Source organism: Chanodichthys erythropterus, chromosome 11 (genome assembly GCF_024489055.1).
Source record: "Chanodichthys erythropterus isolate Z2021 chromosome 11, ASM2448905v1, whole genome shotgun sequence".
Lineage (NCBI taxonomy): Eukaryota > Metazoa > Chordata > Actinopteri > Cypriniformes > Xenocyprididae > Chanodichthys > Chanodichthys erythropterus.
This window is the reverse complement of record NC_090231.1, coordinates 35,545,667-35,560,173: the sequence shown is the minus strand read 5'-3', so window position 1 is coordinate 35,560,173 and position 14,507 is coordinate 35,545,667. Positions and strand designations below refer to the sequence as shown.

Below are 14,507 nucleotides of genomic sequence, written 5' to 3'. Positions count from 1 at the left end.
ACAAACTGAGACAGGAAACCATATCACATGTTAAGAGAACTGTAATGTAAATCAAAAGGCCAAAACAGCTCTTTCTGTTAAATCATGTACCTGAACATTTCAATTATTATTATATATATATACACATATTAACGACAATATAATTCTGAAATTTTCAAATAATGTACCATGAAAAACACTGTCCGTCAAGAGTGGTCAGAACTCAAAAAAAGTACATTTTTAAACCATCATGAATCAGGAACCTGAATCTACTCTACAACAATGCTAGAGAAGAACTGAACTGGGAAGTTAGTCATCAAATAGCATAACATTGGGGGACAATGACAAAACACATCCACGGATTATTATTTACATATAATAGTTGAGAGTAAGAAAGAAGAGTAAGAAGAGAAGAGTGAGAGAGGGGAATTTTACACTGTACAATAAGCTACTAAAGACTGGATATCAGTATTTTGGGTTTAGTATCAATTCTGAAATTTATATAAAAACATTTTCTGAACAAATGGATCATCTAATTTTATGAGGAAATTGGCACTTCTATCCCCAAATAAAACTCGGTGTGATTGGATTGCAGTAGAAGTAAACTTTTTTTTGCTAATTTCGGAGTGCATGATTTCAAAATGCAGTGATAATTAATGCAAACAGTCTGTATAACAAGCAAGACTAATAATAAACAAGGTTTTGTCACACGCATTGGTCAAGACGACAAACCTACACACACCAAAAAGAGATGTACACACTGGGGTTTTGGGGGTTGCTCAGACATCTTGGAGAAGACCCAGATTTTAGCACAGTACCAGAACCCTCATATAACAGTCCAGACTGTGAATGATTTTAGCTGAGAACCACATGACGGTCGAAGACAGACTTGCGCTGTTCTTGGACCTGCCTCCTCCAGCGCTGCTGAGCGTGCTCCACTTTGTTGAGCATGTTGGAGCGAGAGCGAGAACGGGAAAGCACATCGTGGGCATTGGCGAAGGGCTGCTGGTCCTGTAACAAAGCAGTGAAATGTTATCACGATGCTTCTACTATATACAACAAAAATACCAACATTTTCAACTTAAATGTAATCTTGTATTCATAAAGATGTAAGAAAACGCTTACCCCAACCTCATCCTCACTCTGAATGAGTTGTGAATGGCCAAACAGCCTTCTCTTCAATACAGGCTCCAACAGTGTCAGATAGACCATATACAACAGCAGAAGGCCCAGAATAGACAGATATATTATAATAGTGACCTGCAAAAAAAGTGAAAGATTATTATTTAGCTAATATTTAAATGTATTTTAAGTAAGCATATCATATATCAAATCATATTGAACTTACTTTGATGGTTCCAGAGCTCCTTTCTTCATATTTGCATTCACAGCGTAAACAGTATGCCTCCACATCCTTGCCTTCAACAGGCATCGGCTCCACCACATGAAGGCAATTGCTGTGCAAAGATTATATTTGAGGCGTTATGGATCAGTGAATGGAGAGTCATGGAGTTGGTTCATTACAGAAAGTATTGTAGCCTAGTAAATAATTTACCAGTCCTTCAAGGAAACGTTTTGATTGTAGATCTGTCCATCAATTTCCTTATAGGGTGGACAGATACATTTGCACCTGATGTCTTCTGAATTCTGAGAAAAGTGACCACAGATACACAAGCTTATTTACTTACACCAATGAAGACTACTGGTGCATTCAGTCTTATCATTCTTTTGTCAGTTTAGGAACAATTTTACACGGTTTGCAATAAGAAAAATGTTGATTTACGAACTTATTACGCTTTAATTTGCAAAAACATGCTAACGGCTAGTTAGCAATGCCAACAAAACAATATGCTCAAAACAAAAAGCATTTAGTTAATGTATTAAAATAGTGATGAATATCATAATTTACCTTAGCTTCTGCTGTCTGTGTATATAATAAAAGCAGAAAACACACTAGCGATGAAAACGTCAACAGATTGACAGCGCATCTTGGGGTCACTCGATTCATGTCGCTTCCGCTTAAGACAATGTTGTCAAATACTGACGAGAGATGTTCCAGAATAACGAGTAAATGTTCCTTTAGCAACGCATGTAATGTCTAGAAGACTTTTGGTCTAATTAAACGTCAACAAAACAAAGCGTGAGGGCTGGACTCAGTCTGACACATCAGCTGACCATCAGCAGCCGGTCCGCGCATTATCACTTTCCTCCGGAAACGCGTGCGTGGGAACCATTCTTCCGTATGAATTAACGAGTACGTATGAATTCTTACATCACGTTGTAGGCTACAGTTTCCATAAATCACTCATTTATCATCATAAACTCAGGTGTTACCTAGATAACGACTCTGTTGTCATGACCCAATTCCAAGGTTAAATAATAAAAACATTAAAAATTATTGGTACATTATTTTCTACTTCTAGTTATAGGCCTAACCTTTTTGTCAGTGATACGAAAACAGAAACAAACTGGAAACCCATGTTATACAGAAAGAACCAGTGGCAAATATATATTTTTTATTCTTTTGCTTTCTTTTCTTCAAGCTGCATTAACTACAGAAGAAAAAAAAACATTAATCACAGTTATTTATTTTAATCTACTGACACTGAAATATTAAATATTCTTTAAAAATATTATTTATTTCATAATTTCTGTTGCATATGTTTAGAAAAGTCTAATCTCTCTCTAAGAACCCCTTGAATGTACCCCTGGTTGGAAATCACTGATCTAGGCTACATCTGTGCATTTTAAAACAACAAAGACATTTTGAGTGTACTTCTTTATTTACATGTTAGATGTACAACCATAAAAATATAAACATTTAATTTACTCTGCATGTCATCAATGGGTAATCAATCCTACATCAAGAGCCTCTTAATTCAAAAATCAGTTTGGGTGATAGAAGTGTGAACAAAGTGAATGAAGAGAAAAATTGATAACCGATATATCAAATGACCATAATGTCTACTGAAAGTATCATGTACACCTAATGTTTCGTATTGGAGACAAATGAAGAATACATATATGTGATGTATGAAGAAGGCTACAATGTAAAAAAAGAATACAATACAGTAACATGAGAGCTGATGCAAATTTTTTTACATAATGTACAACATTCAAATTCACAAAAAATTACTTTAACTGCTTTAACTTTCACTACATCCTTAGTAGTGCTCTGAAGTTTCAAAATACGCTGGTCAAACATTTCCCCCCTCAAAAAAAGAAAAGAAAAAAAAAAGTAAATTTTGAGAAATGTCCTATAATATATAACAAGCAATCTAGTTGCTCTTCTTTTTTATGACTATAATTCTGACTGTAATTAACATGTTTCTGTAACAGTCACTTCTGGGCAATAAAGGAATGAAACAGGAAGCATCTTCTTCTTTAAAGGTGCCGGCTCATGTTATAATTGTAAGAAGGGCAGCAACAAATCCATTCACTGGAAAAAACAGTTCATTTTCTTCAGGAGAAAAATGTTCCAATGACGCATTTAGGAAAGTTTCTCATGAGCTCTCATCTCGTCAGGTCCAAGAATTCATCTTGAATCTGCAAATATGCAGGCGGCCAAGAACATTCAGGAATATTTGTTCCAGGGCAGTCATTTCAAATATGGCTGGAGCGCCTAATATTCATTCAGTAAAAGATTATTCAGGGCCGTAGAAATCTCAAAACTTTGGAACGGAGGAATTTGATAAACGATTTTGGAAACATTTCTCTAGACTCTTGTGCAGTGTAGTTGAAGAAGTTTTGTGGATGGGCCAGGACATCAAACAGGGCCTTCATTAGCTTCTTGTCCTGTAAAATTAATTAGAAAACAAGATCTTTAAGTTAAAAACAGAACACCAGCACAGTATATGTTTTTCCATCTTCCACATGGTGGCACTATTGCCTCTTTTTTACTACAGGGGCCTGCGATGGCAATCCTCTTGATTATTATTTCAAATCAAGTTATAATGAGAGACCTGTTAAAAACAAAGTTGCTCTGAAAGACAAATTAACTGTGCACTTTACCTTAAGAATTTCTTGATGATTCTCAGAAGCATATAATCTTCCATCCCTAACAATGTCTTCAATGAGCTCCTGGTAGTCCTCTAAAAGAAGCATATTACACCGCATATAAATACTCAACATGAACACTTATCATACAATAAAAACTGTCAGCAATTCAGTTCTCACCATCATACGTCACGTAAGGCACTTGGAAGCCTTTTCCACTGTTTCCTTCATTGGAGTGGAACTGGATCCAGAGTTTCTTTGAGCGGGAGGTGAAGGCGATGGGTCGCTCGTACGTCTGGCATGTCTCATAAGTCGTCACTGAATTGGGCAGAGCTGTGGGAACAGTAAAGAAACTTCTAAAGACCTCTGTAGTGGCTTATTCGAGCCTCAAGAGATGAAGGAGAGCCCTAATGAGCCCATCAATGCAGCTCCTCCCCCCATTTCCTCACATGTGTATTCACAATCACCCTGCTGAGCCAATGCATTCAACAGCAGATCACAGCCCTGCAACACTCACAGCTCTTCCGCATGACCAAATAGTCCCCACACTCGTCTTCAATGGGAAGGTAGATCTCAGGTACCACGACGAGGATTCTGCGCTTAGGGGGAGGGGTGATGGTCCAGATGCACTCGATGTTGGCCGGGTAGTTGCCGGGGTAGTTTGGGGATTCGATATAGCCGGTGAATTCTCCCAGCTCTCCTCCACATTGTCTGTCTGACAGCAACAAATTAAATGATTTAGACTTGGACTATAGAGAGAATTAATTGTGTTATGAATATAAAGAAATTTTGTATTTGAAAAAGGGAGGCTTAACACATCATTAAGTTTTTAAAAGAACTAAAACTGAACTTTTATTGTGAATTTTGCTTACTTTTGCACTGCATAATGTTTGTGGATCCATCAAAGTCAGTGGTAGTGTTTCCAGGGCAGGCAATGCAGTAGTTTTGGCCAAACTCCATCTGATAGGTTCCAACAGGGCAACGGATACAACGGTGGGTGCTGGTATTGTAGTAATGCCCCGGGGAGCACTGAACTGTAAAGGACAACATGGATTATTGTTCTGAAATCAGTATTTGTGTTATGTTTTAAAGGGATAGTTCACCCAAAAATGAAAATTCTATCATCATTTACTCACCCTCAAGTTGTTCAAAACTTGCATGAGTTTCTTTCCTATGCTGAACACAAACGAAGATATTTTAAAGAATGTTGGTAACCAAACAGTTGATGGTAGCAATTAACTTCCATAGTAGGAAAAAAATACTATGGAAGACAATGGCTACTGTCAACTGTCTGTTTCCAACATTCTTCAAAATATATTTTGTTTAACAGTTGAAAGAAACTCATACAGCTTTGGAACAACATTAGGGTGCATAAATGATGACAAAATTTTCATTTTTTGGGTGAACTATCCCTTTAAATATCATTAAATATATAAGAACCTGTCATAACATCTGCATTCTGCAAAGAACATTACACAGTGTCTTAACCAGACGCGACGCCACAATGCGATAATAGGTATCTTTCCTACCTAATCAGAATTTTTGTCCTAACCAGCTGTGATGATTCTATTTCTATTTCTGCAACGGCGCAGCTAGTACAACAGTGATAATCTCACTGTTTATGTGCTTTATTAAAAGTTAAAAGCATCTAATGTGAGTTTGAATATCATTTTGTGTGATCTTTATAGCCATACTGAAAGTGAAAATGAGTTCTTGAAAATAAATTAAGGGAAACAAGAATGTTTGAACTCAATGTGAACAAACAAGTGTATTCTATGACAGATTGTTACAGTCACTCGGTATGCGTTTCTTTTAATAAAGTTAAAATGGTTTAATATTTATGAACTTCATAATGTACTTATTAATTTGTTGAGAGAGCAGTGAGCTTGAAGAGAGACTCCGCCCACACGCGCTTCTGTTTGGCTGTGATTTTTTATTATTTCGGTCATATCTCGTGTCTCGTCGTGTCTGGTGTGGACAGAAAACTTGCTTGTCACTGGAATCTTATCGCATTGCATCTGGTTAGGACAGAGTGTTAGAAAAGCAGGGTATTTCCTTAATGTTTAAAGCCTAGTGTAGGTGTCCCAGCCTGACCAGTTTAAAAAAGTGCCGCAAACCAGCCAAAAGACCATTTGGGAGACCATCTTAGGCCTGATTTTCAGCAGAAAAGCCTACATTACTACGAACATAGACTACAGTTCAAAAGTTTCGGGTCAGTAAGAATTTTTTTTTGAAAGAAATATTTTTTTCTTTAGCAAGGATGCATTAAATTGATCAAATGTGAAAGTAAAATAATTGAAAGAGATTTATACTTTTTTCAGCAAGGACATTAAATTGATCAGTAAAGACGTAGAATATTACATAAGATTTCTATTTGAAATGTTGAAAGAATTAATCACGGTTTTCATGAAAACTATTTTCGACATTGATAATAATAAGAAATGTTTCTTGAGCACCAAATCAGCATATTTGAATGATTTCTGAAGGATCATGTGACACTGAACACTGAGTAATGATGCTGAAAATTCAACTTTGCCATCACAGGAATAAACTACATTTTAAAACATTAAAATAGAAAACAGTTATTATAAATTGTAATAATATTTCACAATATTAATGTTTTTACTGTATTTTTGATCAAATAAATGCAGCCTTGGTGAGCATAAGAGATTACTTTCCCCCAAAAAAAGAAAAAAATACCAACCCAAAATTTTGAACAGTAGTATGAACTGACTACTTTCAAATTCAGAAGACATTAGGGTCGTATTCTGCTCACCTTTAGTCTCACAGTCCTGGAAGGACACAGCACCATCATATTTGGTTGTGAGGCTTCCTCCACATGAGAAACAGGATGTGCGACCGACCTCAGGCTGATAGGTGCCTTGTGGGCAGGGTAGACAGGGCACAAAGCCATCATGTGAGAACTGACCAGGACGGCACTGACCTAGGATAAGAAAAATGTCAAGAAATTGCCAGACAAACCAAAGTTAAGCACTTTATCGCCTTCCAAAGAAAGCCAAGTACAATGATGTCATGCAAGTTCATTATCTAAGAATGTGCAGGCCTCCTCTCATCCCTCTAGTGACCACAATAAATTGGCTGCCACTGAGAAGAACCCTAATAGCCCCTTCTGTTGTGTCTATCAGCAGAAAGCAGAAGATGGCATCTGAACTGCAAGCTGCCTTTGACCACGTTTGAGGAACAGAAACATGGTGGTGCCTTATTTTCTCTTTACACATAAGACTGATCTGGAATTCTTTGTTGGTGTGAATCAGACATTTGAGGATTTGCAGGACTGCATGAAATGACCCCTCCCAACACACTCACAACCACAAAACTTAACTCAAGCTCAACAAACCATAAGCCTGTGAGATTGTTATCAATACAGGTATGCTTCCTGCCAACTGCATAAACAAAAAACAGGATGTGATTCATACTCTCCCTTTTCAACCTTAAAAATCTTCACCAATCAGTGGATGACATCTCTTAAAATATATAACAGGATGAAAAGTGGTACATCTTATACAGTGGACTAAAAGGAAACTCTGTATAGATATTATTATTTATATTGTTGATGAAAATAAGTATGTAACATTTTAACACTTATGTTTAACAATATTTTATTATTTTTCCAATATAGACCGTGCCTGTGATTGACATAAATCCTCTATTTTTAAGATCATTTCTGGTCTAATTATGTCTTTGTGTCATCTCTGACTGCTTAATACACCTTAATATTCAGGACGGCCTCTATTTCTTGAAATGAGAAAAGGTCAAATACTCAGGATCTACTAAAAAGTATAACGTAACACTTAATGGTGCCTTAGAACTTATTTTTAAAAGTAATATAAGTCTAAGTTTCAGCTCAAAATACCCCATCGATTTTTTTTAATTCATTTTTTTAAACTGCCTATTTTGGGGCATCATTAACTATGCACCAATATATAGGTTGCGGCCCCTTTAAATCTCGTGCTCTCCGCCCCCGGAGCTCACGCTTGCCTTGAACAGCATAAACACCAGTTCACACAGCTAATATAACCCTCAAAATGGATCTTTACAAGATGTTCATCATGCATGCTGCTTGCATACATTGGATCATGTGAGTATAGTATTTATTTGGATGTTTACATTTGATTCTGAATGAGTTTGATAGTGCTCTGTGGCTAAAGCTAACATTACACACTGTTTGAGAGATTTATAAAGAATGAAGATGTGTTTATGAATTATACAGACTGCAAGTGTTTAAAAATGAAAATAGCGACGGCTCTTGTCTCCGTGAATACAGTAAGAAACTATGGTAAATTTAATCACATTTAACAGTGCATTAGCAACATGCTAACGAAACATTTAGAAAGACAATTTACAAATATAAATAAAATATCATGATATCATGGATCATGTCAGTTATTATTGCTCCATCTGCCATTTTTCGCTGTTGTCCTTGCTTGCTTACCTAGTCTGATGATTCAGCTGTGCACATCCAGACGTTAATACTGGCTGCCCTTGTGTAATGCCTTGAACATGAGCTGGCATATGCAAATATGGGGGGCGTACATATTAATGATCCCGACAGTTACGTAACAGTCAGTGTTATGTTGAGATTCGCCTGTTCTTCGGAGGTCTTTTAAACAAATGAGATTTATATAAGAAGGAGGAAACAATGGAGTTTGAAACTCAGTGTATGTCATTTCCATGTACTGAACTCTTGTTATTCAACTATGCTGAGGTAAATTCAATATTTAATTCTAGGGCACCTTTAATAAGCAATAAGTTTCCATTTGTTAACATTGGTTAACTACATTATTTAACAATAAAAATCACTTACTCACCCTCAAGTTGTTCCAGTTGTTTCTTTCTTCTGCTGAACACAAAAGAAGATATTTTGTAGAATGTTTGTAACCAAACAGTTGATGGGCCCCACTGACTTCCATAGTATGGAAAAAATACTACGGAAGTCAATGGGGCCCATCAACTGTTTGGTTACAAACATTCTACAAAATATCTTCTTTTATGTTCAGCAGAAGAAAGAAATTCATACAAGTTTGGAACAACTTGAGGGTGAGTAAATGATGACAGAATTTTCATTTTTGGGTGAACTATGCCTTTAATGGACCTGAGCTAATATGAATTAACAATAAACAACTGTATTTGTATTAACTAACAATAACAAAGATTATTAAATGCTCACTATTTAGTTATTTAACACATAACTAATGTTAACTAATGAGACCTTATTGTAAAGTGTTACCAAGTACACTAAAGCATGAACCAGCTCCGTTCTAAAGTACATGAGTGATCACATACAGCTGCCATATTTCTCTTTAGGTTACATATGGACTGATTTAATTGATATTTAATTGAGAAAAAAAAAGAAAAGAAAAAAAAAAAAAAAAAAAAAAAAATCGACAGACATCAACCTCAATGGAAATGTGTAATAGCAGAAAGGCTATAGACTTGTTTGTTCATGAGCACGTCTCTGTGAAGTCTCACCTCCACACTCCGAGATGTTGCGTGCTCCTGCGGTTCTCGGGATTCCCCTGCCCTCGGGTCCTGGGCACACGTCGCATGACACCTGCCCCTCTTCATCTTGGTACGTCCCAGGTGGGCAAAGAAAGCACCTCCCCTGCTCTCCATCATAGTACGTGCCAACGGCACATTTGACTAGCACAGAGAAAACTCAGAAATTAGATGAAACAGAGACTAAAGTTGGAACACAAAAAAGAGGGCCTCACATTAAGCAGCCAAAGGGGCACTGCAAATCGACCTGATGCAGCTATGCCAAAAATTCAAACAAATAAGAGAACTGAGCCTTTCCACAGCTGCCTGATCCCCCACATCAAACGGCCCTCACACGCATACACAATCCCTCACCTTGCTGAACACGCTCAAAGGGAATATTACCTCGCATAAACCTATGATGTCTGATTAAAGGGAGCGGAACAAAGTCGTTTTAATGTTCACTTTATAAACTGCTCTGATTTATAGCGAAGTGTTTTGCACACACTCTGCCCTAAAATAAGCCACTCACTGGTACGGTTCAGTCCTTTAACCAAGTAAGTATGGCAATTTAGAAACGTTCCTTTTATCTCAGCGTCTCTGTGCAAACATTCAACTGACAGATACTCCTGAGATTTTATGGTAATGATGCCTAATTCCACAAAGGCTTGAACAGCATGGCAATTATGTGTGCCTCAGCAAATTGCCTGATTTTCCAAGAGAAGAAGAAAATGTAATTCTCTCAAGAGCAGTTCATTTTTTCCTCTCTTTTGTTAATCCTGAATGACCATGAGGAGCCACCGTCACATTGTCCCGGCTTTTATTTGACAGAGCGACGGAGTAAGAGAGAGGAGAGGAAGAGCAAGAGATGGAGAGAAAGAGAGAGAGAGAGAGAGAGAGAGAGAGAGAGAGAGAGAGAGAGAGAGAGAGAGAGAGAGAGAGAGAGAGAGAGAGAGAGAGAGAGAGAGAGAGAGAGAGAGAGAGAGAGAAAAAGAACCTTGAAGCCTTTCAAATGCAAAGCGACGATTCTATTGAATCCTCGAACTGATGGTCCCAAAGAGGTTTAAAGGACCTTTCACCTCTATTCAAGTCCCCCGGCTTTTGCCCATTTGATGACATAGGCAAACACTATGGTATCACAGTGGTAAGGAGCTGAACCCAATAAAAGGGGTCAGGATTGTGAATCCCCCCATTCAGAGGAGTCCAATCGCTCCTTGCGCCTATCAGGCAGGGGCCCAAACAGCTGATGCTAATTGATTCCCATGGTGTCGCTGAAGTCAATTCTCTTGAGTCGCTCACTGGCTGGGGTCACACAGAGTGGCCCTGCCTAAGGAGGAATTTGGCACTTAAACTGCTTGCTTTAATAAACAACCCTCTAAAACAACCCCCCCACCACCTCCACAAAAACAAACAAGCAAACAATAACTCAGCACATTTATGGACAGAAGAGGAAAGTGGCAGCTGAGAGGGCAAACTTAGGCAAACGCCTCCTTCTCTGACCATTTAGCTTTTTGTATGTTTTAGTAATCTAACAAATGGATTACATGTCCAAACCCTTTCAAATGTATGTGTGCTTATATGTATATATATATATACCATAATATTATAAACGTGCGTGTTTTTAGCCTTATAGTTCACCCAAAAATGAAAATTCTGTCATCATTTACTCACCCTGATGTCAATCCATATCTGTGTTTCTGACTTCCTTCTGTGGAACACAAAAACTATGTTGAACAATGTTTTTGTTCATACGATGAAAGTCAATGGGGTCTGAAAATGTTGAACTTAAACATTTTATAAAATATCTTCCTTTATGTTCTACAGAAAGAAGAAAGTCATACAGTTTTGGAGTGACATCAGGGTGAGTAAATGATGATGAGTAAATGAGTTTTAAATATTGGGTGAACTATCCCTTTAATTACAAAGAATAGGTGCTCTTCACTATTCAGAGTTTAAAAAGCAAATGTAGTTCTGTAAAGCTGTGAAGAAATGTTGAAGCACAGATTTTCCCCACTCACTCCAGGAGCTTGAACAAGCCCCACTGGGATTTACAATGGAGTGGGCAAACTGAAAAGGCTAAACTGCACTTAGTGAAGCAAGCCAGTGGGGGAGGCCAGAACAGGGAGGAAAAAATATAGCCCTTTTTAGAGCTCGATTTAAGCTGGCACTTGGACACTGAATGTCTGTGTACCTTAATTGTACGCCTGCTTTAGTGAAAATAGCAAAACTTACAATCCCATATTCAGCGTGGATTCAATTAATTACTTATTGGCACGTTTGTACATTTCACTTGGCATTGCTTTCGAAACACATTAAATGAGATGTAGACGTATAGCTTGGATCTGTAAATCTGTAAATCTGACTTAAGTAAGAGGTTTTTATTCTTTTAGTTGGACTTGTGGGACGTGTGGTTTGTAAAACGATGAGGGGGAGCTGGTCAATGGTCACCAATTTTCTTACTTCACTCCTCTCCATTACTATTCCCCAGTGGAGAAATTACCCTCTCCAGAGTCCAGATATAATGGACCAAACAATCAAAACCCACCCCTTGAGGAAAAACTAGAGAACTACTGTAAACTCCCCAAACTACTTTAAAATAGACACGGGTAAAGACAGAAGGTATGTGGACAGCTATACTACCATTCAAAGGGGTGGGTCTGTAAGAATTTTTTATGTTTTTGAAAGAAGGCTTTTATGTTCACCAAGACTGCATATATTTGATCAAAAATACGGTAAAAACAGTAATATTGTGAAATATTATTACAATTTAAAATAACCATTTTCTATTTTAAAGATGCCGTAGAACGTCTTTTTAAAAGATGTAATATAAGTCTAAGGTTTCCCCTTAATGTGTCTGTAAAGTTTCAGCTCAAAATACCTAATAGATTTTTTTTTATTCATTTTGGGGCATTATTAAATATGTGCCGATTCAGGCTGCGGCCCCTTTAAATTCTCGTGCTCCCCGCCCCCAGAATTTGTGCTTGCCTTAAACAGCATAAACAAAGTTCACACAGCTAATATAACCCTCAAAATGGATCTTTACAAAGTGTTCGTCATGCAGCATGTCTAATCGCGTAACTTTACATTCGATTCTGAATTAATTTGAGGCTGTGCTCCGTGGCTAAAGCTAACATTACACACTGTTGAAGAGATTTATAAAGAATGAAGTTGTGTTTATGAATTATACAGACAGTAAGTGTTTAATAAATGAAAATAATGACAGTCTTGTCTCAGTGAATACAGTAAGAAAATGTGGTTAAAGTTAGCATCGTTAACAGTACATTAGCAACATGCTAACAAAACATTTAGAAAGACAATTCACAAATATCACTAAAAATAACATGATATCATGGATCATGACAGTTATTATTGCTCCATCTGCCATTTTTTGCTATTGTTCTTGCTTGCTTACCTAGTCTGATGATTCAGCTGTGCACAGATCCAGACATTAATACTGGCTGCCCTTGTGTAATGCCTTGAACATGAGCTGGCATATGCAAATATTGAGGGCGTACACCCTGACTGTTACGTAACAGTCGGTGTTATGTTGACATTCGCCTGTTCTTCGGAGGTCTTTTAAACAACTTAGATTTACATAAGAAGGAGGAAACAATGGTGTTTGAAACTCAACATATGTCTTTTCCATGTACTGAACTTGTTATTTAACTATGCCAAGCTAAATTCAGTTTTTCATTCTAGGGCACCTTTAATACATTTTAAAATGTCATTTATTCCTGTGATGGCAATGCTGAATTGGCAGCTGCCATTACTAAGTCTTCATTGTCACGTTAAAACTTCTTATTATTTTTGAAAACTGTGATTTTTTTTCCCTTATTCCTTTGATGAACAGGGCATTTAAATAAACAGGATTTATTTAAAAATGTATTGTTTTTTGTAACATTACAAATGTCTTTACTGTCACTTTCATTTAGTCACAATATGTAAGTTTCGCCGTTAGAGGTCGCTTATTCAAAACAATAGCAAAGGCGTAGCTTTTTATTCTTGTGTATTTGTTTCCTCTTTATGTAAAGCACTTTGAATTACCATTGTGTATGAAATGTGCTATACAAATAAAATTTGCCTTGCCTTGCCTTGCCACGCCATGCCATGCCATGAATGAGAGTGGAATCATGGGAGTTGATGTCGTCAGGGCGGAGAGCCTGGGACATTTTACGCTGCCGCTCCTTTCGTTTTGTTGTTTATGTTTATTTTACAATTAAAGTTACTTTTAACATCCACCTCCTTCTTCCCTGAAGTTGAACTGTGTTACAGTTACATTTGTTCACTTAAATTTGCATTATTTTAATTCATTCTAATGAAATAGCCACAAGAGCTGAATTACTTTTGATACAGGTCACTTTATTTAATTAATTTAATTAATTTAATTAAATAATTAAAATGTAAATTGTAGGGTAATGCAGTGCTGTTTGACTTGGTCAAAACAATCATACGAAAAATACATTTAAGTGTGCTGAAAGTCATGTTAACATTACTCTGTGTGTTCGCTCGGTGGCTGGTATGAGACTCTAGTTGCACACTGTAGTAAGCAGTAAGTAGACTGATAAAATAAAAGCTGGATGACCTGTGTTGCTAAATTATTTAATTTTAAAATATATTGTATAGTGGAGAAAATGCTGTATTACCATCACTACAAATAAAGCTTTTTCTGATTATGCTACTTGACAAAATAGTGTCATTTCTGAGGCATGATACAAACATGGTACTTGCGGTAAATCAAGAAAACAGGAGATTCAAACAATAAGATCTAGATTTAAACTTTGAAAAATCTGGAATAATGTACAAAAGTCAACAAAATGTATAACATTGTTTAAGTGTTTTAATCCAAAATTCTTACATACTGTGCCTTTAATGCATCTTTGCTGAATAAAAGTATACATTTCAGTTGTAAAAAAAAAAAAATCTTACTGACCCAAACTTTTGAACCCCAATTACTTGAAATCATATAAAATCATATCACAATATCATATGAAGACTTCTGCTCAAGTAAAAAAAAAAAAAAAAAGCTTCACAGGAAA

The 14,507-nt window shown here is 36.8% G+C and overlaps 2 protein-coding genes across 4 annotated transcripts in view; both read right to left on the bottom strand.

Annotated features, from left to right (window-relative positions):
• Nucleotides 1-23: 23 nt before the first annotated feature.
• tmem9b (TMEM9 domain family, member B) lies at nucleotides 24-2,179 on the bottom strand. Its single transcript, XM_067399599.1, has 5 exons — nucleotides 1,889-2,179; nucleotides 1,535-1,626; nucleotides 1,328-1,436; nucleotides 1,105-1,239; nucleotides 24-990 (listed from the first exon to the last, which is right to left on the bottom strand). The coding sequence occupies exons 1-5, from the start codon at nucleotides 1,985-1,987 to the stop codon at nucleotides 835-837; spliced, it is 591 nt and encodes a 196-aa protein (XP_067255700.1). The 5' UTR covers nucleotides 1,988-2,179; the 3' UTR covers nucleotides 24-834.
• A 597-nt stretch (nucleotides 2,180-2,776) lies between these two features.
• The window catches only part of scube2 (signal peptide, CUB domain, EGF-like 2), a 30,680-nt gene continuing 18,949 nt past the window's right edge, over nucleotides 2,777-14,507 (bottom strand). For all 3 annotated transcript variants that reach the window (XM_067400864.1, XM_067400865.1, XM_067400866.1), the window contains 7 exons: nucleotides 9,466-9,636; nucleotides 6,752-6,919; nucleotides 4,848-5,009; nucleotides 4,493-4,690; nucleotides 4,156-4,308; nucleotides 3,991-4,070; nucleotides 2,777-3,774 (listed from right to left, as the gene is read on the bottom strand). In XM_067400864.1, the coding sequence (XP_067256965.1) occupies nucleotides 3,628-3,774; nucleotides 3,991-4,070; nucleotides 4,156-4,308; nucleotides 4,493-4,690; nucleotides 4,848-5,009; nucleotides 6,752-6,919; nucleotides 9,466-9,636 (1,079 nt within the window). In that variant the 3' untranslated portion in view covers nucleotides 2,777-3,627. The remainder of the gene's footprint in view (nucleotides 3,775-3,990; nucleotides 4,071-4,155; nucleotides 4,309-4,492; nucleotides 4,691-4,847; nucleotides 5,010-6,751; nucleotides 6,920-9,465; nucleotides 9,637-14,507) is intronic.